The sequence below is a fragment of the Tachysurus fulvidraco genome, chromosome 18, assembly GCF_022655615.1.
Source record: "Tachysurus fulvidraco isolate hzauxx_2018 chromosome 18, HZAU_PFXX_2.0, whole genome shotgun sequence".
In the NCBI taxonomy this organism is placed as follows: domain Eukaryota; kingdom Metazoa; phylum Chordata; class Actinopteri; order Siluriformes; family Bagridae; genus Tachysurus; species Tachysurus fulvidraco.
In genome coordinates, this window is record NC_062535.1 from 13,895,165 (window position 1) to 13,919,859 (window position 24,695).

General features: G+C 37.3%; 1 protein-coding gene across 2 annotated transcripts in view; it reads left to right on the forward strand.

Annotated features, from left to right (window-relative positions):
• The window catches only part of nlgn4xa (neuroligin 4 X-linked a), a 78,556-nt gene that overhangs the window by 16,962 nt on the left and 36,899 nt on the right, over positions 1–24,695 (forward strand). For both annotated transcript variants that reach the window (XM_027164084.2, XM_027164101.2), the window contains one exon: positions 5,781–5,933. In XM_027164084.2, coding sequence (XP_027019885.1) covers positions 5,781–5,933 — 153 coding nt within the window. The remainder of the gene's footprint in view (positions 1–5,780; positions 5,934–24,695) is intronic.

The window sequence follows — 24,695 nt, forward strand, 5'->3', positions numbered from 1 at the left end:
TTTTTTGTTTGGCCATGATGCTGTTTTTTTTTTTTCATACAGACCTGGCAACCCTGTAGTTAGATTATTTTTTAATGGAAAATACTGGACATAGTAGTAGAAATTGCAATAGATTTGCAATTTATTAAGCCAAATCTTGAAAAATTATGAATTTGTGATGCACTGCAATGTAGATATTTGTATATTATGCCTGCAACCTTCTAAAAACCTTTTAAAAGGGCTAGAAAACATGCTCAAACCTTTAAAGCATAGCAAAAGCAACATTTTAACCTTCCATAACTCGCTAATCGAAATCAGTCAGACAGCAGGCACAAATTTACTTCACTGTAGAATAGATTCATTTAGTATCCAGAACCACTGTAATCCCCAACAGAACCAAATGTCTGGGTGAACCCTGGTTTCTGAAATGCATTTAAACCCCAGTGGTTCGCAGAAAGGCACAATTCATTTTCTCTGACTACATGTGTATCGGCAGTGGCGCTGAATTACTCCGGTTCCCTCAAGGCTCTAGCTTTTCAGAGCTTCAGTACTAGAGGGCCAATCTCATTAATGCACCCGAGATCCTTCTAGGTTTAGTTGTGAAAGAGTATCTAAAAACCTTAATTTTGTCATTTGCTTTGTTTCTTCCTTTTCATTTTATCCCTGTATTGCCTTTGAGAATGTTATGCCGCAAAGAAAGACCTTGTTTGAAAATTAATGGCCACGAGAGGGCTCGTTGGAAAATTAACGAACGAAAGGAGCCTGCCTTGAAGCGGCATCTTTAATTGGTTTACATGCAGATTGAACGGGAGGCCTGAAGTGTTTACTTTAATGGCTTTATTACAAAGTGACATCGTACTAACAAACTCTCAAAGATAGAGGCCGGACGAGATGATATCAGTAACGGTCCCAGGCCATGCTTGACTTGTTTGATGAGGAAGTGAAATCCAACTGGCAATCATTTATTCATGGTGGCTGAAATTGCTGTAGCAGCTAAAGACCTATGAAGGGTATTATAGCTTAGCAAATCTTGTATTAGTGTTACAACTGTTGCAATTTCTCAGTATGACGGTTACTGCTGAACAGGTGGAGCAGGAAGCTAGCATTTGCACAATCAGAGCATCAGCAACCTTCTGCATGGCCACTAACAGTCATATTCATCTGTCCTCTACTAACACTTTGTGAACTGCAAAAATGGATGGAAAATTCAGATGACCCTACTCTGTCTCTCTCCCGTTCTGGCCATATAAGGATGAGTAATGTGTGTGGTGCTGTACAGCCCATGGGGGAATATATTATCCCCCTCAGGCTGTCTTGGCAATGATGAATGTACACAGTGCAAGCGCTGCAGAGTCACCCCCCTGCTCACTCCTTCATTATGACTCCTCTTTCTTGCTTTTTCTCTCACATAATGCCATCAGAGCAAGGGAAATGATGACACTGGAACTCACTGGGATTCTTTGCCATGCCTTCACATCTTCCACCATAAATGATGTCTGTTTGTGTTGTGTGAAAGTCCCTGGTTAAAAAATTTACCTTGTTGTCTTTACCATCCACCAGTGCAGTGGCGAAACACAATATGGCCAAAAGTATATGGACACCTGACCATTTGATCCATAAGTGCCTATTGAGCATCCCAATTCAGATATAGTTCTTTGCTGTCATAAGCTCCACTCTTCACTTCTGGGAGGTGTGGCTGTGGGGAGTTGTGTTCATTAAGCCACCAGAACATTAGTGAGCAGGCCTGGGGTGCAGCTGGTGTTCCATTTCATCCCAAAGCTGTTCAGTGTGGTTGAGGTCAGGGCTCTTTACAGGATACTTGAGATCTCCCATACTAACATTGGAAGGTTTTCAAACTTGTGTGATTTTTGGTCATTTAGTTTATTTACTGTGCCCTCACAATGAATGGAAATTGTTGGCCAGTGTACTATTAATCAGACAAAACTGCATCCATTGGAGATCTGGGATGTTTATCTGAAATAGCACTTTGACAAATTTATGGATACACAATCAATGAGTTTCAAATGTTCAGAGTCACTCTTTGTAGTTAATAAAGCACTGACTGCAATATTACTCAAATACTAAAACAGGAGAGAATCTGTGTAATCACTGCTCCACGTTTGCTCTTCTCATAACATAGGTTAAGGATTTTTTTGTTAAAAAGGAACCGAGCTTCCATCAGCATAATAAAACGCTATCTTCTACCGTGCCCTGAGGAACATCTTCACTAAAGGAGACAGAGCCATTATCTCAGCTGAATAAGAGAGTGTGTTGCGACACTGGAAGTTGTACGCTAGCGCAGAGCTGCAAAATAGATGCCCTCGCATTAGAGTGCCCGTCTGGCTCCTGCTCAGAACCTGACCAAGATTAATCACCTTTCAAGATGGGTTGTTTTCTACTCCCCCAGTCTCTTCCTTTCTATATCTCACTTTCTTTTTTTGCATTCTTTACCCTTTTTTCTTTCTTACTGTCTTATAATTTCCTCCTGCTATTCATCACCCTTCCTCTTTTTTGTGCCATCTTCTCTCTGGCTCCTGTTTTGTGGATTGCTCTGAAGCTCTCCACTTACCCAGAGGCATCACGGGACTGTGCAATCTTTGCACAGAATAAGAGAATAAGGTGTGTGTATGTGTGTATTAATCACCCAGGCCTGAAATTTCATCTAGAACTGAATGCATGAATAAATTCTGAATGGTCATAGATAAGCCCTAAAGTGTCGGCAATAGGGCAAAATAATATATATATATATATATATATATATATATATATATATATATATATATATATATACTCTTCTCCCCTTAACATGGAGAAAAATATGGATTATAAACACCCTGTTAGCTCTTTCATGAACACTGCTAGCAATTATTTAAATAGTACTAAAACACCTTTTAAGAAATATATACTGTTTTTCTGTCACTGTCCCTGGATAAATCGAACCAACAAGGGGCCAGAAAATTCATTACTTTATTTTTTTTAGAATTAATTTGATATTAAAATATATTTTAATACTTTTTTTTTTTTGCAAAGATACTACTAAAGCAAAGATAACGATACTGCTAATATTGCTAGGCTAATATTGCTACTCTTGTGCATGGAGCAACAGACAGCCAAACAGTCATCTAGACATACTTTTTTACATAAATAAGACAAACATATAAAGTTTAATGTCTAATCTACTCCATGTTTATGTTTCATTTATCTAGCAAGCTCAGTGGGGAATGTTTAACCTGGCTAATAAATTGCATGGTTAGCTAGTTAGAGAAACAGGTATGCTAGCTGTTACTCATGAGCTACAAACTGTACAAAAATAGCAGCTACCATAATTTCACCAGTTACAGACATGTTTGATTCATGTAGCACAAATACTTTAAAGTAGTTTATGTAACTATTCAAGTGATAATGTGACAGTATTTCAAGAAATGCCACAGCAAGTAGCTGTCTTATTATTGCACACAGATATTGTTTTATTTTCCTCAGATCATAGTAATATATGTGCTCATTTTATTCGGCTGTAGTTTTTTGAGATATATTATTAGATGACCTCTTTTGGGCTAATGTTTTTCCCACTGCTAGACTACATGTAAGCAAGACCCAAAATGACTAGCAGGCTAACTGCTACTGGTTATTTTATATTTCCAAATAATAATAGTGTGATAAAACGTGCATGCTGAGGGAAGGAGCAAAAACAACACATGCACTCAGACCCACAAGCTACACATCCCTATAAGCTAGCCATGGTCATAACCCTCTCCTGATGGCATTTGCTCTCATTCAATCTGACATTTAGCACAGGCCTTAGGAGGCCTTATAGTGGGTACGTACATAAGCCTCAATAATCAGGAGACGACCCCACAGGCACATAGCCTGTTCATCATCTGACAAACATATTTCATCATACAGTTCTATCCAAGACATCCATGGATTTTCTTCTCATGGTGGAGTTTTTAGTTTCCCATAATGCAATGCTATATATGTTTACTTGGAAGAGCAGTTGGTAATGATCTGTGTAGCTTGCTGGCTATTAGTGAAATGATACCTGTGTCTAGTGTCTCACCAACCTGTTCCTTTATAATTAGCTGCTTCCTCAAGTTTGCCAATCAGACGCTATTTTCAGGCCAGTGGAGAGTCGCAAATAGTCGACTCATCTAAAGAAACGACAACCTTCGGTGAGATTCAGCGCACATCTTTTCGCTGAATTAAACATTTATTTGCTGTTCATCCAGTTGATACATCTACCAAGAGTATTCAGAAAACAGATCACTAAGGGCCTTTTTACACCTGGTCACTTCATGTGTTTTCTCTGATCCGATAGCTATCTGATTTGTTAAAACTGTTCCATTTACATTAGGCCACATAAATGCATCTCGGCGAATCGGATATCGATCCGATCTTTCTACTCCCGCCCAATATGCAAATATATTTTACCTCATTTCCGGGGTAATTGAAATGGAACGCGCTTTGGTGTATGCGGTTGCTACAGTACAAAAAAACAGCATTTACTGTTTGTTGCATTTTCGCTGGCAGCAGCAGTGCATTTTAAGACCAAACGAGACACCTGGGTGAAAGGTCAGAGCCAGCGCTGGTGGGAAAACATATTTGTTTCTGGCGCGATGCACGACTCGAGAGTCACCTGCGAGTGACGTACTTCCGTTTGGGAGGAGTATAGCGCTGACGTATGTGGCTTGAACAACCTCATTCATTTACACCTGTCCAGTTTCATCTGAAATACGTCCCAGACCACCTCCTGAAGTGGTTTGAGCGATCAGATTTATATCTGTCTCAAAACCGTTTCGGAGGGCATTTACACCTGGCCTTTTTACCATCGGATAGCTATCTGATCACAGAAAACGCATGAACTGACCAGGTGTAAAAACCCCTTATGACTATATGTAAAACAGGGACACATTCACCTATATGAAATGTGTAGAATATTTCACAATACCTGTTCAACAGGAAGTTACAGGTGGATTTTCAGAAGATCCATGAAAGAAGTTCTCTTGTTTCTTTTCTTTATATCCAGTGATATTCTGGTTTTGACATTAAGACATTAACATGGCATGTATTTACTAATTTTATCCTAAAAACAGCTCTGTTTAAGACCAAAATGCAGCCAATGACAGCAAAGGAACCTTGTAAAAATGTTAGATTATTGTCCAAGTTGGTTTTAAATGGTTTAATGCATTTTGCCTAACACAAAGATGAATTAAGTTCTACATGATATTAAATATATTTTCAGTAAAATAACACTTACACTTAAGGACATTAAGTATTATGTTATTTCAGATTTACGTATTTTCAATAAGTAGATTATTCTGTTTATTTTGCGTGCAGTTGCTAAAAATCTACACAAACTGCCTTTAAACAGCCTCTAATTTCCAGTCGATTCAGACTTTTAGGAGTTCAGTAAGTGCAGTGATATCACCAAAATGCTTTCATGTAGATAATTGAAATATTTATATATTTATATAGTTATTTGTTTGTTTATTAAATATCTTACTAAGCTACTACATTTTTTTTTATTTCTATACAAGTTTTTGTTTCTCTGGATAATTCTTTTCATTTTTTCTCACATTAAAACATCCAGGGTGTGGAAATGCTCCAAGGTGGAAACTAGAAAGGTCCAAGATGGACAATATCAAGTTCTTAGTTGTCATGAGCTCAACATTAAGTCTAGTCTTTGCTGATTACCTTAAACTCATGGATTATTAACCACCACTCATAATCACGACTGACCACATGTCCCAGAAAACGGTTCTCCCAAAACATTTATATTCATGGTTGATTTTTTTTCCCCCCAGACATTCATGACGAGAACGGTCTGAGGCCCGTCATGGTATACATTCACGGCGGTTCTTACATGGAAGGCACAGGGAACATGATCGACGGCAGCATCCTGGCCAGCTACGGAAACGTTATTGTGGTTACAATTAACTACAGACTGGGAGTTCTAGGTAAGTCTGGCAGTTTGGTTTTATTGGTTAGGCTTCTAGAGAAAAACACAATAACAGTGGCACAATGAACATACAGAGTACAGCGAAGCGAGCACATGATGGTGTGGAATGTGTTGATGATTTTAAACACCACTTTCACTCCTGTCTACTTGTGATAATGTTGTAGGTGTTGACTGTCAGAAACTCAAATGGTGACACAGACCCATAGGGTCATCAGTGGGTGCCATTTACTGTAATTGGACAATTGTAAGACTCGGACAGGATTTTTCCCCCACAAGTAATACACTAAAAACATTTACTGTGAACATATCTTCAAAACTATAATATATATATATATATATATATATATAATATATTCACTCAGCAAAGATATTGCAATGCAGATATACCGTATTCAAAGGTTATGAGAATATAGACATGTTGTTTATTAGATAAACAACTGATAAATTGTTAAAACTAATGTAATGGAAAGAAAATGGAAAATTTGCATGTTCCAAGAAAAATCCTCACATTGACTAGATAGTAAGGAAATATTAAAATAGCAGCACATATTTTTTTTTCCTCTGCGTTTCTGTCATGCTTCGAAGGAGCTGCTCTGCTTACCATTTGTTATCGGCTCGAGCTGTCGGCAGAGCTCCCTATATTTAGTGGCGCCGGAGCCGAGGGGAAAGGTGTTCTGGAAAAAGTGTGCACTGCAGGGAAAAGGAGGAGAAAGAGAGAGACAGAGAGACAGAGAGAGAAAGCTGAAGCCCTCGTTAACAGCATACATCCACTGATTTCCTGACAACACCGAGCGCCAGAGCTGATCAAGACCGTGTCTAAAGTCCAAGTCATCCTCACTCTTCTCCGAAGTCCTATCGAAGGCTTTTAGGAAATGTTTGGCTGCTATTTTATTTTTAGCTAAGTGTCTGAGTCCAAGAGGTTTTACTGTGGAGAAAATACACTTGTCTAAAGATGAAGTAAATGATGTTCATCCCCAGATTATAGCAGAAATATTAGGTCGGATTCATACCTGTTTGCACTGATATTTGATAGTTTTATTGTATATTTATTTATTTAATTAGTTTGATTTGGTTTCACACTGCACACAAAAATAACAACAAATATTGCTGATGGGCATGTAGGGCTAAAAAAGTCTTTCATTTATTGGTCAGAAATAATCCTTATCCCAGAACCCAGAATCCCAAGCTAAACCCTAACCCTAACCCTAACCCTAACCCTTTTGCACGGACAATGTGTTTTTCCTTTTTTATTAGATAAAGAGTGACATAACACACTTTCTCATTTACATCTTTCATGACATCCACAAAACAAGTCTTTTCCTTTATTACACTTTCCCATTATGCAAAACTTAAAGTTCCAGCTTTGCCAAATATAAAGTGCTGACCTTGGAGACCCTGGAGCGTCAAAGAAAACTTAGCATACCAAAAAGTATACATTTTACTTTGTTAAATATTGTCATTTTTTAAAATACATTACTACATATTACCATGTAAAGGATGACATAAAATAATATAAATACATTTGGAAACTTTGTCACTTGTGGTTTTGCTGCTGTGAATCCACATTCATCTTGTCACAGCAGCAAGGTCAACCAATCCCCACCATTATTCATAAGTCACAACTATCCAAATGCTGAGGTGTTATACAGCTTTGCCCTCCATTATACCTTCTTTTGTCTTTACAAGGCTTCAGAAGTTTGCATGAACCACTCATTAATGTGTGGAAGTCTCTAGATCATCGATATCGTGTGAGTTCTCTAATCTCTCTAAAGCAAATTCACCTAATTCATGTTGATCGATCTGCTTGTGATGTGATGCTCACAAGAGAAGACATGGAATTTTTCGAGATTGTTTTAAAGATAGGTGATGATTTAGGGGTAGAAACAGATGGTCTGGGTTCTTCTTCTACCTGATCTTTTTTAATCTTCTTAGATGATGAAATGTTTCTTCATGGTGGGCGTGATCATTTCCTGGATGTCTTCACACATTAGAGCCCCATTAGAACTCACTGAATGGTTTGATATCATCAATTGAGCGAATATCTTTTAGAAGAACGTTGTTTGTTGCTACAGTACACTTCCAGTGAATCGAATCCAGGGTGTGTTGAAGCTGTTATGGTGACCCAACTCAACATACTTAATCAATCTATAATAAAGGTAATAGAGGTTAAATCCCTGGGATGGTGGTTTGATTTCTGCCTCTGACTTGTATGTACAAGGACATGCGTTTATGGGCTGACTGATATTGGTTGGCAGCGTATCCACAATGTCCCCTGCATAGTTCCCGAGGATAATCTCCAGGTTCCCCACAACCCTGTCTAAGATGAGCTACGAAAAATAAATGGATGGATGTAGAGAGGAGCCTTTTTATATGCAACAATGTTGTCCTGGTGTCCTTTTTTGTGTACTGGTGGTAAGAACCCATTTTACACTTCGAAGGTAAATCCTTAGCACTGCTAAAGAATTTTGGTGACAGGATGTGCTGAGTGTGCAGAAGTGTACTGTATGTGTGAGACCATGTAAACAATCTGCTCTGCTTTTTGGCCACGATCCACATGTACCAGTGGGATGTACATAAGGCCTCTGCTGTTTCTAAATCCTGAACGCTTTAATTAATCTTACACACTTGTATTTCTCCTCAGGTCTAGGAAGCATTAGGAAGAGGTCAGAGTCACGTTTTCCACCATTGAAAGATTGCCTGAACTGTATAGCTGAATTGCATAGCTTCAGAGAAATGGAAGGCTGGTGTCATCAATCTATCAAATGTAACAGGGCATCCCTAATAGATGTTATGTATTGTGAGTGTGTGTGTGTGTGTGTGTGTGTGTGTGTGTGTGTGTGTGTGTGTGTGTGTGTGTGTGTGTGTGAGGGAAAGCGAGAGAGATGGTTTATTCCTATTGCTTTCTATAACACAACACCATCTGTGCAACAGAGTGTTTAGGACGAGCTCAACTGAGACGTGTCACTAGCACATGCCCCTCTCTCTCTCTCTCTCTCTCTCTCTCTCTCTCTCTCTCTCTCTCTCTCTCTCTGTCTGTCTGTCTCTCTCTCTTGTTGTACACAGATGTGAGAATTCTATAGATGGCTCTTACACAGAGCAGCATGTGTCAGTCTCTGAGCTTATGGCTGTGGGAATTTTACCTCATTGTTCTACAGTGCAGAAAGATGAAAGCTTTTAGCTTCTACAAGTGGACATTTATTATTATTATTATTATTATTATTATTATTATTATTATTATTATTATTATTATTATTATTATTATTTTCCAGTCTGATTTAGCCATTTTAATCATTTAGAAATCTTCTTTAATTGCTGCATACAGTCTAAAAACTACTGAAACATCATTTAGAAGTCACTTATCACTAAAAATTCTTATAGGTGTCACATTCCATTGTAAATCTTTAGGTCTATATTACTGTATTACAACGACAGACTGCATTACACCCCACGTGTTTTATTCCTTTTATTCCACATCAGGCAACACTGATGGGTTTTTTTTGGCTTGGTGGCATGATGGCTTGGTGATTACTATGTTCGTCTTGCACCTCCGGGGTTGAGGGTTTGATTCTTGCTTCTGCTCTCTGTGTATGGAGTTTCCATGTTCTGCTCTGTTCTTTAGGGTTTTCCTCTGGGTACTCTGTGTGTGATTGTGCCCAGCAATGGGTTGGTCCCCGTCCTTGTGCCCCGAGCCCCCTGGTATAGACAGTGGGATGAAGATGATGGAGGGATGGATGAAAAAAAATCTGTAATGGAGCTTAGCATGTTTTCTTTTTCTTTTTTAAACCATTTTTGTAAAAAAAAAAAAAAGAAAAGAAAAAAAAAGTTAATTAAACACAGGTAAAGTTATATAGATAGAAGATAGTAGAGAGCATATTTTTAATTTGTCATTACTTGTCTGCAATCTAATGAACAGGAAATAAGGAAATAAGTATTGCCTGTAGTGTGCTAGTGTTCATGAAGCGCAAGCTACACTACTCCTTCTTCTCCACCACTGAGTTTAGAAGTGTGCCATTGGGTCTGTTGGGGTTCTGATTCCCCAGAGAGGAAAAGGTTGAGTAGAGAAGGACAGACAGAGCTCAGGGGAATTTAGTCCTGTCAGATGGAGAGAGAGAGAGAGAGAGAGAGAGAGAGAGAGAGAGAGAGAGAGAGAGAGAGAGAGAGAGAGAGAGAGAGAGGTGTGAGAACGAGATGGGATTTTAGTATCATTCAGTGTGCGGAAAAGTGATTGGCACCTGGCCCCTTTCTTCTCCTCTTGTCGTACTTTTTAAGTTCTTGTCAAACCGTGAGTGCAGGTGGTGTGGGTGTGATGAGCTGGAAGGCAGAGCAGTGGTTTCACGGTTGCCTTAATGACCCTGCTGTCTCTCAAAAATGAGAGTGAGGGGTGATGCGAGAGAGGACAAACTGAAGAACAGATCAAGGAGGAGCAGGGGGAGGAGGAGGAGGAGGACAGAATTGGAGAGCAGGAGATGGAGGATGAAGGATGACAACCAGATGGAGCAGGGATGAAAAAGTGGTAGATAAGGAGGATTGATTGGGTTTTCATTCAAAGGAAAAATGTAGATGATGTAATGAGTTTGGATATGATAGGAAAGGAGATGTTTGGGATGGTGCCAAAACGAGTAAAGAATCATAAAAAAATCATTTAAGGAAATTAAAATATTTGGAACATTAAAATAATGTAAGGGTATTGATTATTAATTTATTTGCAAAAAAAAATGTCATCATTAAAAAATAGCATCATTACATCATGAACTATGTTCCTGTTGAGGTATATCGATGCTGGAAAATGACAAGAAGAAAAAACATTATGCAGGAAAATGTGACCTGAAAGTAAGAAGATGTGTCCCAAATTACTTTTGTAGTAAATACTACATTTTGTAGTATAAATAGTATGATAAAAGTGTGTTCACAGGAACTAGTTATTTTTCTAGGTTCCAGAATCTTTTTTCTTATGCTAATGTACATTATGAACAATAGCTAGTTATTTTTCTAGGTTCCAGAATCTTTTTTCTTATGCTAATGTACATTATGAACAATATCGGATGTGTGACAAATTGGAGTTATGTGTAATAAGTATTTCAGACTTGTGTGCTAAAATATAACTAGCGTTTACCTGGAAAGCACTTGTATGCTAGCATTAATGAGGGATATCTGGCAGGCTAGCTAAGCTATCGAAAATCCTGTGTATCACTAAAAATTCTCAAATGACTTATACTGACTTCTCATCATTGCTTGTTTAAAATTTGAGCTATTTAAGTTTATAAACTATTTAAGTTTATTAGCTTATTAACGTTTATTAAGTTACTAAAGTGGATTTTAAAGATAAATAGCTGCTATTTTGTATATTTTGATTATGACAATAAAAGAATTATAAACATGACTATGTAAACTGGATACAAATCCTAAAAACCTACTCTCTGTAAAAAAATGCTCCAAGTTAGCTTTCTAACAGGAGTTAGTCAGCTTGCTAAGTTAGCTAATGCACATTATGCAAAACAAAAACAAGTTTTTAAAGGTAATTTTGACAGACTTTGGCTTTTTTTATACATTAAAGAGGTGTAGAAATATTTCTAGATCAATTAGACATTAAATGGGTATTACATGTTAATGTAACTTTTATACTGTACCTACTTATGTTAATGTAGGTATGTTAACCTTTCTTTTACATAAGCAACATAAGCTAAACAAGTTTACATGACAGTGTTATATGACATTTAATGTGAACTTGTGATCAGACATTGTGATATTCAAGGGTTTTGAGCTCTCAAGTTTTGAAGACAGGCAAGAGTGACATCTCCAGTCTGTAAAACTGTTTGCTAAGTTACAGACACTCATGAAAAACCGATGCTGATTATCTGGGGAAACATTCTCTAACAGCAGTCAAAATGTCATTGTTTGTCTCAAACAAGTTGTTGTAACGTTAAAACAGGAGATCATGACTTACTCTGTGCTCAAAGTGATGCTCGCAGCTCCGGTGGTTTTCTCTGTGGGTGAACGACAGAGTTGCTGAACAATTCCAGGATATGTTTTTTTTTCATTGGTTGTTGCATTAAATCTTACCCAGATACAATAGTGCTATTTTCTGATTGGCTATTGTTTAGCCTCTTTTTATGTGATTGGCTGATAAGTGTCAGGCTCGATTAAGAACTCCAGGGCAGATGCGCTTGATTCCTGCCCGGTTCTATAGAGACAGCAGTGCGGACAGATACTGTACGTTAATTTTTACGTGCTGCGGCATAATAAAAATATGATAAATAGTACGTTTTTCTGCGTGAGAAATACAATGTGTGGCGGGAGAGCGTGAGAAAAGACCAAAATGCGTGACTGTCACTTTCAATGTGTGACACTTGACAGGCCTGTATTTTATTTATCCCCTAGCATTCCACTCCTAATTTAGTGACTAGCTCTAAGGAAAGTTCCTGGCTCTTGGAAAGCAGGTCAGCATATTTTGGTTCAATCCCCGCATGGCAAACGAGTAAGATCTTCTTCCTCTAGGCTGCTACAGGCTCATCCATGGTGCGGGGAAAAATGAATTCCGAATACTGAAAAATAAAAAAAGTGAAAAAGCCATCATTAACAAGACAAATGGAGCACCATCTTCTCTCTCGGTGGTTTTGACAACACATGCCTCTCTTGTGATTTCAGTAATAAAGCAAATCAACAAAGCCCCAGCCTCTAAAAGCTCTGCCACAGCAAAGTGGTCAGACAGCGCCGGCAACCTGAATGATCATCAATCAAATTCTGATTTTATAAATGCATTTTGCTCGTTGGTGTTTGGGTTGTTTTTTTTTTTTTTTTTTTAGCCACAACATGAATTAATACTCGGTCGGCAATGCATAGAATCTGGAGATGATAAAGAAATATGTTTTAAACTTCATGTGAGCGAGCGATCAAGCCAGTAGCTCTCAGAAAGAAGAGACTGGAAAGTGGATGCAAATGCAGGTCAGTTTTCTTAGATACAGGTCAGCTTATTACAGACAGTATACAGCTTATTAGGTATATCTCTGAATATCCAAAAATATCTCAAGCAAAATCATGGCTAAACATGTAAACATTAGCTAGGAAAAAAATAGTCTAGATTAAACAGGCTCGGTAACACAGACACAACAAAAGAACAAAATACAAAAAGGAAAATGTTTTTAAAACCCAAACAAACATAAGAATTAAAAACAATGAGAAGGCAGGTGACTGTGAAGGAGGAAGTGCGGGTGGTTTCTGGGACTTTGTCTGCGGTGTCGTCTACAATAGCAACGTTTGTCTTTTGATCAGTGTGTTTATGTGTTTGTGTTTATGCAAGGACAGTCGACACAATTACATTGTGAAGAATAAGACATGACATGAAAACACAGACAATGTAGACACAACAAGATGAGCCACACTGTCTAGGTAAACAAAAGAAATATAATTTAAATATATTCACGAACACTGATCAATTAAACTAACGAATAACAGCCAATGGACTACAACTTGACTATCATTGTCATGTATTTTAAGCAGAAGTCTAAAAAATGTTCTAAGGCTTTGAAATAACATTGGCATCAATACTATTTGTTGCAGATCTTCTGAAGAAATAAGATATACTGTAGTTTCCAAAGCTGGAAGTCAATAGTAAAACCACAGGCATTTGGCTGTCGCTGTTGGTTCAATGCAGAGGCCGAGCTTTATTTGTCACCGCCTGGCAGCTTTGCCTAGATATAAGACAGAATTTGATCTTTCAAATAACCTTCCAGTTGAAGCAGATGCACTGAAGAGATTTCCCTTATTACTCCAGATGGTGTGATCCTGGCAAGAGGATGCAGAACCTTCGCATCTCCACAGCCAGATCCTGTGAAAAGTATTCGCAGTGCTGCTGCTTGACAGCTTTCCGCCTCTGAATCGTGAACACGATGGCAGCCAGTGGTCCAGCTCAGCTGCTGAAATATCTGCTGCATGCCCAGTGCGTGATGTGTATTATGCTGCTCTTATAGCCATTTCTGCTTTGAACAGCAAGGCCTCGGTGTAGGATAGTAGATGTAATTGCCTGGTGCATTAAAGAGTGTGATTACTAGGCGGCACGGAAAGCAGTTTATCTCTCTACGTTGAAAGAGGATGGAATAAACAGGAATAATGAGGCAGAACAGAACACAGCACTGTAAACATGCTAGTAAGATTACTGACAAAGCAAGTCGAGGCTGAGGGTAAGATAAGGGCTAACAGAGTTGCGGCCATAATGATTGGTCACGTCTGTGGGTCTTACACAATTGCTAGGATATTCGGTAAAGCCTCAATTGAACTATTTCCAGTTAGAACGATTCTACTGTATCCAGTTTGTAAAAAGGTATTCATCCTCTCTAGCTAATTTGTTTGTATGTTCATATGCGGGTCATTTTGTACTCGGGTCTAAAGGCTCACATGATGGCGTGTATCAGCAGGAGTCATGTTGTGCTTTTGTGTTATACACGAGGGGTAAAGAAAAAAAAACATTGTGAACTAGAAAATCAGTCTAAGTCTGTGACTTCCTCAGTTTACAAGTCGATTTGAATAAAAAAATGTAAAACGTCTACGCATAAAATGTGCAATAAAATTGGGGGGCACGGTGGCTTAGTGGGTAGCACGTTCGCCTCACACCTCCAGGATCGGGGTTTGATTCCCGCCTCCGCCTTGTGTGTGTGGAGTTTGCATGTTCTCCCTGTGCCTCGGGGGTTTCCTCCGGGTACCCCGGTTTCCTCCCCCGGTCCAAAGACATGCATGGTAGGTTGATTGGCATCTCTGGAAAATTGTCCGTAGTGTGTGTGTGTGTGTGTGTGTGTGTGTGTGTGTGTGTGTGTGTGTGTGTGTGTGTGTGAGTGAGTGAGTGAGTGAGTGAATGAGAGTGTGTGTGTGCCCTGCGATGGGTTGGCACTCCGTCCAGGGTGTATCCTGCCTCGATGACGTGAGTGAGTGAGAGAACTCTTTTTCCCAGAGGCCATATGGGATGGGAATAGATTATGCTTCTGTTTTGTTGCGTCCAAGTTTGGCTTTGAATGTCTTTGTCATGTCTCACTCCAGAGTGGTGTTTATTATGAAGCTCATATGAAAGTAGACACTCAGGACTTGAAGAATTTGTAGTTTTTCATAATTAGTTCTGTTTTTCCTAAGCCTACTGGGGAAGATATATTCATAGAAAAGTTTAAATAAAACAAAATCAGTTAGATTTTTCCATACAGATGTTTCTATTTTCAAAGTAAATGATGACCCATTTCTGCTCTGTGTGATCCCTAAGTGCTTTTAAAATTTGAAGGTGTTTATCATTTTAGACCAGACTTGTGAAGATAAAATCATTCATTTGTTTATACTGATCGAAAATATCCCAAGAAGTTGATTCTGATAGTGTCATGGAACACCAGTGCATGGGTCCAAAGAAAGTAAATAAGTCTTGAAGACTTAAGCCAATTTACATTTGACTGAACTTTTTGAATATTATATTGAATCGGCTCAATATACTGTTAAACTGTATTGTAAATTTGAGTGAAGCAAAATATCGATAGTTTAACTGTATGTTTTTGTACCGTATCATATACTACATATCCAAAGGCATCATATGCTATAAAAAACAAAACAAAACATCTCATCTTCTTAAAGAAGGCGCTTCACACCCATTATTACACGTAAACAAGCAAGCACGGTTCATCAGAAGTAAGCAAATGCCAGACTGTCAGCTGGTTATGTAACAAGCCTCAGGCTTTGTTATACGTAGAGTTTTTGTCAATATGGTCACACGCTATACACCCTGTGTTCGCCATGCCATGACGGTAGCTACAGTTCTGCGTTTTAATGAAAAAACCCATATAAGCAACAGGAAACTAAGTAAGATGTTTATAATGGTATTAATCGGTAGATGAAAATGTTACAGCCACAGCATCAGCATAATTCTTTCTTTGTGTAAGGTGAAAGAAGAGCTTAAGCGGAAAAAAGAATAGACAAAGACTTAGGCTTGACCTTATCATATGAGCTTGACGTTTTCTATTGTTCTCAATGCCGTGGAGTCTTTTCTTTTCTATTCATGCACTTAGTCACTGTCGACCTCCAGCTACGGAGTGTTAAAGGCACAGTTTTTGAATAAACCCAGAAGATTTTATCCACCTTTCTCTAAGCCTGCACAAATGATCGTGTCTGAATAATGTTCATGATATTATGATCATGTTGTTAATGTGGTAACATTAAGTATGCTTTTTTTTTGTTGTTTTTTTAATTGACTACATTGACTAATTGGCTCTCTGTTTGTAAGTGTTAATTGTTTGCATGCTGTGAAATATAATTGTGCTTGCATTTATCATATAAGTGACACTTTATTACAGACTATAAAATGAGCAGACTTGTATAGTAGTGTTAGCATGTACAATAATGTAAAATGTAAATTAAAAGGCTTAGCAGATGTATATGTACCATATGATGATTTAACATGAATACTGTTCTGTCATAAATAACTGTTTAGCATAAAACACATTTTAGCATCGTTGAAAAATGCTAATTAATCTGACTGCTTATTGCCAGGCAGAGTAAGTGCCACTGGCAAAAGCTCAAACTGTACAAAAGTGCTGCTATTTTTACTCAAAGGACTAAAATTACCAGCACTACAGTACATGGTGTGTAGCATTTTAATGCTAATCTAGCAGTGTAGTGCTACTTTAACAATGATTCAATGATTTTAGCAAATTTAGATTAACATTCAAATCCAAAATTCTACACTACTCATATCCTTTTATTACTTTCTAAAAAAAAAAGTACCTCTCAGGCTTCACTCTTCATTTGCTTTTGAAGGAAAGCAGAGTGTATAAAGTAGCTTATCTCTCAGCAGGATAGCTAGCAAGCTTCGAATGCAGTTCCTCACATCAAAGGGCCCTTCTTTATCCGGCCCACACACACTTTGGCTTCTGACAGCGGATATTAAACGTTATCGGCGGGTTCGCATACTCACGGACACACAGGAAAAGGTGAGGGACATGGATTCACAGGGATTCAGCTTTCTCCACATCAAGTATTGAGCTGGGTGCGACGATTGAGTGACGTTAATCCTAAACGTATTTTTATTTTTTTTTAAAAGGTTTGTCCTTCTGGGGGAATCTGTAACCCCTGGAGGACACACATTATTTAGAATTCTCTTATTCTATTTTTATATTTATTGTTCATGTTATGTATTTAAATATTTCTTATAAATTATTCAGTAACTACAATAAAACATGGAAAGGGATGTAGTTACATGATGGTCCATCTGATGGTACCTGGAAGTTTAAAGGATTAAAGATTTTAAATAAAAACTTAAAGAAAAAGGCAAAACCCCTGACTTTCTTTTTAACCTAATGTATGACAATAAACAGCAAACTGTCTTCATCTATGAGCCTAAATCTGAATCAGTTTTTATTATCAATTTTAATGTAAATTATATTTGTAAATTTAAATTTAATTCTATTCTACTTTATACTATTTAATTAAACTACATGATTTCATTAAATAATTAAATGATATTTTTTTATAATAAAGACAATAGTAATAACAGCAATAATAATGATGATAATAATAATCATTATTATCATCATTATTATCAATTATTGTTGTTGTTGTTGTTCATATTATTATTGTTATTTTATTATTATTATAAAATATGCATTCTTTCTGTTTTATCTAAATTTTTTTAATCAGTTTATTAAATAAATAATTTAATATTGCGAAATAAAACCAAAGAAAATTAATTATGATTGGTTGGAAAATGTTGATTTATTGCTAATATGCTAACACTCAATTTTTTTGAAGCAAATTTTGCCTGTTTAAACAAGGATATACATGCTTTATTCCACTGATACTCATACTCTTATTACTTCTACCACTATTATGTATAATAATAATAATAATAATAATAATAATAATAATAATAATAATAATAATAATAATAATGGTTATGATGTCATAAAGTGTGTATGATAAGGGGCACAGAAAGCTTAGGGGTTGCAGGTACAAGTGCATTTATTTGAGTGTTTTTTTCCTCAAATGCAGGCTCAATTTGCAAAAAGTTGACAGGAAATGAATAATATCTTCACTCTATGCTCGTTAATAGCTGTATATATATTTGTTAATGTGGCTTAGACAGCTGCTAAGCTCAATTGTAGAACTTTGTTGCAATTAAATCCATCAGAAACTCATTAAAATTGACTCACGACAGAGATCCATATTTGTTCATGCAGGGTTACTAGCAAAGTGAAAGCTCAGTGTTTAGTTCCTGTTTAGCTAATTGTTATGCTAGTCACCTAGTATTCTCCTATAAAGTGGAGAAAAAAATAAATAGATAAAAATAATTGAACAGGAAAAAAACAATAGCGCTGGCTTAATAATAATAATAATAATAATACATTTTATTTAAAGGCGCCTTTCTAACACTCAAGGTCACCGTACAAAAGAAGAAGAAAAACAACAACAAAAAAATATATAGTTATACAATACTTACATAGAAAAAAAAAAAATAAATAAATAAATTGGACCAACATTACAAATCATGATCTAGAATATGCTAAACTAAACAGATGAGTTTTAAGCTGAGATTTAAATGATGAAAGAGAATCAATATTACGGAGCTCAGATGGAAGTGAGTTCCAGAGCTGAGGTGCAGAGTAACTGAAAGCTCTGTTCCCCATCGTTACAAGACGGACAGAGGGAACAATGAAATGAGTGGAAGAAGAAGACCTAAGAGTGCGAGTTGGTTTTGGAGTATGAAGAAGATCAAGAAGATATGAAGGTGCAAGATTGTGGATAGCTTTAAATGTTAGAAGAAGAATTTTATACTTGATACGAAAATTAATGGGAAGCCAGTGTAGCTGTTCCAGAACAGGTGTAATATGATGGATAGAGGGAGTACGAGTGATAATACGGGCAGAAGAGTTTTGAACGAGTTGCAGCTTATGAAGGGTTTTGTGAGGAAGCCCAATAAGAAGAGAATTACAGTAGTCAAGCCGGGAGGTTACTAGACTGTGAATAAGAGTGGTGGTAGATTGAGTGGTGAGAAAGGAACGAAGCCTATTGATATTTCGAAGGTGAAAGTATGCAGCCCGAGTAACATTATTTACATGTGAGGTAAAAGAAAGGGTACTATCAAAGATGACACCAAGACTCTTAACCTGAGATGAGGGAGCTATGAGAGATTCATCAATGGAAATAAGAAAATTCGAAAATTTGTTAAGCACAGTTTTTGTGCCTATAAGGAGAAATTCTTTTATTGCTATTTAGTTTTAAGAAAATTTGCTGAAAACCATGATTTTATGTCAATGAGACAATCAGAAAGAGCAGATGGAGGGAGTTTGGAATGTGGTTTTGTGGAAAGGTAGAGCTGGGTGTCATCCGCATAGCAATGAAACTTAACCTGATGTTTATGAAAAATATGACCAAGGGGTAAAAGGTAAGTAATAAATAACAAAGGGCCAAGAACAGAGCCCTGGGGAACACCAGAGGTAACGGAAACTACAGAAGAGGTGAATGATTTTAGTTGAACAAACTGTGTGCGATCAGAGAGATATGAATGAAACCATTTCAGAGGCGTGTTGGTGATGCCAATAGTGGAAAGCCTGTCTAAAAGAATATCGTGGGAAATTGTATCAAAAGCTGCACTCAGATCAAGGAGAAGGAGGATGGATAGTAAACCAGAATCAGCTGCTATAAGCAAATCGTTTGTGACTTTTAATAGAGCTGTTTCAGTGCTATGAAATGGGCGAAAACCAGATTGGAATTGTTCATATAGATTATTGCCAGACAAGTGGATATGAAGTTGAGCAGCAACAACTTTTTCCAAAATTTTAGAAATGAAAGGAAGATTAGAAATAGGACGAAAATGATTAAGGTTGTTGGTGTCCAAACCTGGTTTCTTTAGAATTGGAGTTACAGCAGCTGTTTTGAAAAGAGAAGGAACAGCCCCAGTGGTAAGGGAAGAATAAATAATGTCCATAATAAACTGGGACAGAGAGGAAGCAGTAGCCTTAACAAAGCAGTAGCTTGTTGAATTCATTCCTTTAATCATAGAGAAAAAAAAAAGCCAAAAATATGAATGTTTTGCTAGCTTTAGCATGTAAGTACTAACTATTTGTTAATCTGCGGTTGTTCTGTTTACATTAATAAAATGTGAATAAGTACATTTTTTCCACTTTTTTGAATAATGCCGACACTAAATAGCATTCTACAAAAATGCTAATCATAATTGCTAGCTAACTGAAACAGACAGCGGTATCAAATGATGTCTATATGACTATATGACAAAAGATGTCATCTGACGATTCAAAGAGAAAACTTGAGGTAAAACACAGGTTTAAAGAAAGAAAGATGAAATCTTCTTCAGACACAATACCTCCATAAGCGAATAATTATATTTTGGCTGTGGGTAATCACAGTTTTGATCCTGTGTCCTTCATTTCAAATTACGCTGTTTAGATATGGTGCTCTGATTAAAATTCATAAAAAATGGGCTTTAAATATGCTGTTAACATACATATGAAAGAAAGCTAATGGCTTGACACTAATTACAGGATGATCCCTGCTGAGGACGCTTTTAATTATATGGGCCCGAATCCGATTAGAGCTGTCTCTGTGACTTATGCTTTAGGAAGTTGAGATATGTGCATCATATACACGACAGGCCGGACATTTGAAAGCTAATCTGACTTTGTGGCACTTAACTAGAGAAACGTAGAGAGAAAAAGTGCTTGTACGCAATTACAACTAGTGCACAGCTGAGTAATTCTGACGGTAAGTAAGTCAGAATTGGATGTATAAAAAAGTTAGACATATTCAAGAGATCTGTCAGCTATTTTCTGTTAGATATGTCATTTGAAGTAATTGTGTGTTTGTTTGGTTATTTTTTAGTGTTTTGCAGCGTAGGTTATAGTTCTCTGTAAATTTTTCCATATTGTGGAGTGAAATTAAAATGGAATTATTTGGGATTTTATGGGCTATGCAAAATAATCCATTATGTCAAAATGGACCTACAGTAATTTTCCAAATAAGTTACAAATAAAAACAAAAAATTAAATGTTCTACAGCGGCAATCCAAGAAGATTTCATTAAAGGCCTTGTTGATGATGGACATTATATAGTCAAATGTTTGTGGACACCTATCACCTGCCCTATCACCACATATTTGTATGTGGTTCTTTACAAACTATTGCCAGAAACTTGGAATGACACAACTGTATAGAATGTCTTTGTACGTTTAGCGTTACTGTTTCTCTTATGCCTATTTCAGCATGACAACGCCCCTGTGCAAAAAGCACAAGACATGGTGTGTTAACATTAGCGTGGAAGTCTCCAGTGTCCTGCCCAGAACTCTGACTCTGACTCAACTCCACTGAACACCTTTGGGATGAACTGGAACACCGACTGAACCCCAGACTTCCTCAATCTTACAACATCAGTGACTGATGTAGCGGAATAAACACAAATCCCTACAGCCACACTCCCAACATCTAGTGGAAAGCCTTCCTAGAGGAGAAGACTAGAGTTTATAATAAGAGCAAAGGAGGAATAAATCTAGATGTGATGGTCAGGTGTCCAGTTGGGGGGTATATGGTTAAAGACGTTTATTCACATACATTTTAAGCTAATGAAATTGGATGAAGGTGTTAATATGTAACTCCTTTGCTACGAACCATCCAAAATAGTTAAGAGGTGACTGCTTCACCAGTTTCACCAGTTTTGTGAACAGTTCTCTAAATTTACCATTCAATAAATAATTGAGTAATAAACAATTGCATATTATATATTAAATATATGCAAAGCTGGTATAGACTCATAGTGGGTGAATACTTATGCTTGGCACTCTATATTGTGTGTGTATATATATATATATATATATATATATATATATATATATGATCTAGATCAATTCCCCAATAGCATACGCTGCTCACTCTGCCGTAGTAATCGCTAATCTCATTAAGCGGCTTGGATTTGTAGCGTATGAGCATTTGGATGGAGCACATCTGTGATAAAAAGAGGTCTTTGCCTGAGGACATGGAATAGGAGCCAGTCAGTGCAAACCTTGCAGATGGAAAGCAAACGGATGAACCATAGTGTTGGTTGAGCAAACAGAGGAACTTTCAGGTTAGAGCCAACTCAAATTGAATAAAAAAAAGTTCTATGTAATCAGCGTGTTGAGCCGTGGCTCGATTATGTAACGTAGTGATTCTCAGAATGGGTTCGTTGAAGCATAGCCAGTGAGTCTGCAGTGGGTTAAACCACAAACGTCAATAATTCAGTAAACAAAAAGTATCGTACATGTCTAAATAACAAACTGAATCTTGGACTGATTAGATCACGTCCGTTAAATGAATCTGTACTGAGTTCACACGTGGAATTTTGTCTTATAGAGTAACAGACGAAGTGACAGCAAATGGTTTGAGAATCCTTGATGCAAGGAAGAAAAGACTTGTGTGGGAGGAGTTATAGGAAAATAATCAACAACAAGGTGGAGATTAAGGTGTTGATTAAGATGATTACATTTAGTTCATCAAGTTAAATCGATTCTTTCCAATAACAGTACGGCGGTGTGCTTATGAGTCTCATGTTGGAACTGGAGACTGCTTTCCAAAATGATAAATATTTTCCTCCTTGACAGAAAACCTGACTATTAGTGAATACACACAATTTGTTTCATCTGGTTATATAGTGTGTAAGTTCCATTAATGAAATGTTGGACCATGGGATTCTAACTTGATACTTCACAAGCTGTAGCCTAGCGCAATAAATTCTGCAGTCTTATTCCATTTCCGGTGAAAATCTTTTTTTCAGTTGAGTTTTTTTTTCTTCTCATTAACCAAAGTTTCTGTTTCTGACCCAGGGTGTTGATTCTCAACTGACGGGCTAATGTCATACCTCAAATCTGAGACCTCAGGCCTAGGCTGTGATTTCGTTCAATAAAACCTCCATTCAAATTCCATTCTCTGAGAAAATTACAGTATAATTTGATTTAACCCTATTCTGCCTGTGCCTATTTTTTTCTGACCCAGATTCGACATAGTGTGGTGAAAGAATACATTTCTTCAAGAATATCCAGCTCTGGATTTTGCATATTTGTTTCACTCATGTTGTGAAACACTTGATAGATACGGAACAAGAGATGAACAGGGAATAAGGTGTTTAATAATGCATTCTCAATTTCCTTTATAGAGTACTGGGAGACAAATAAAGTGTACAGAGTTAATAAAGCACCGAATCCAGGAGAAATACATCAGATTGAATAGAAAATTACACAGCCCAGTGTTTCTTGTTTCTAGTAGCTTTGAGACGTTATGACCTTTTGCGATTTGAAAGATAAGGAAGAAGTTGATTTGCTTGAAGTCCTCAGGGGGGCTTTGTTCTCACAGAACGAAGCTGATTAAAGAGCAGCGCAGTCCAGGGACGAGAGATGACGACTATTCCGTGTCTGGGTGGTTAAAACGGCAACAAAAAGCTTTGAATGTCGAAGGGAGACACAAAGCATGGAAAAAATGTAAATGACGTGTATGCGCATACTGTAGCAAAGCCTTCAGAGAAGAGCTGTTCGTCAAAGTGAATCGCCTTGCACAGTGATACTGGATAGCTCCTGACTTCGGGGCTTGTAATAAAGGTTTAATGATGTGCATCTATTTGAGGAGCGCTTCGGTCTTTATGAACCATCCATAATGGTGATCTAAAAAAAAAGTTTAATCAAATTTTTTAATCGAAAACCCAAGAACCGAGATGACACACAGGACAAATGTCCTGCAAAAAGATTACTCAGCCCAAAGATTATCTACATGGTGGGCTGGGAAAACCTATCGGTTGGTAACAGAAATACTGATCTGAATGTATTTGCTAGAATGTTTATTAAAAAATAAACACAGTGAATTACACCATGACTCTCACAAGCATACTGTAGTTTAGACCCTAGTCTCTGCCACAGACGTTACCAGACAAACTTTGTTCTTTTTCATTTTCAATCATAACTATGTCTACTGTAGGTGTCTGTGCCATTGATTGTTGCACAAAAACAGGACAATCAACCATGGCAGAGATGTCCGCTGTGTATAATTGTGGTGGTATTTAATTAGCACGTTCTTACACCGCAAGCCGTGTAATCTGCGATTGTATTCTCACTGGGTTAAAACAACAAAAGAAAGAAATGAACAATACGTTTTTGATTAACGGGTTACGTCTTATTTTTAGCCGTTCATACATCGTGACTGGTGACGGTTCAGATTGGCAGATACACTTGTTTGTTCATATCGCGTGCTCAGTGGCCGTGTTTGTTTCATTTGAAAAGTGCTGAAGGTCCAGGCCTCCCTAAACAACTACACTTGCTGTTGACAAAGAGGATTAGCTTGTGTTTTGACATGGTTATTATTTGCTTAGTATTGATCCACCCTTAATGTGTTGCACTCTGCTCTCCTGCACGGACTGAATAAATAGTCTCAAAAACATAGCAAGGAGTCTCATATCCCTCAAGCATTCTCAATACCATACAAAAAAAAGGGTCGAGGTCTAGTCTGCTTTTAAACCAAGTCATTATTTACAGTCTGTTTATTTGAAATGTTTTCAACCTGGAATGAATGCCCTATTTAAATTTCAGCCACAAGAAACATTATGTCTGTTACTTGTGTAAAGCAGCAATATCTTTAAGTGTAAAAAAGTTAAATAACGATTACTTTGTCGACGTTTTACTTCAGTAGTGTATACAGTATGTGATTGAAGTTGTGAGGAAAAGTATTTTAATGCTTCCCAATACTTGGTAAAGGTGTTGGACTACCAATTG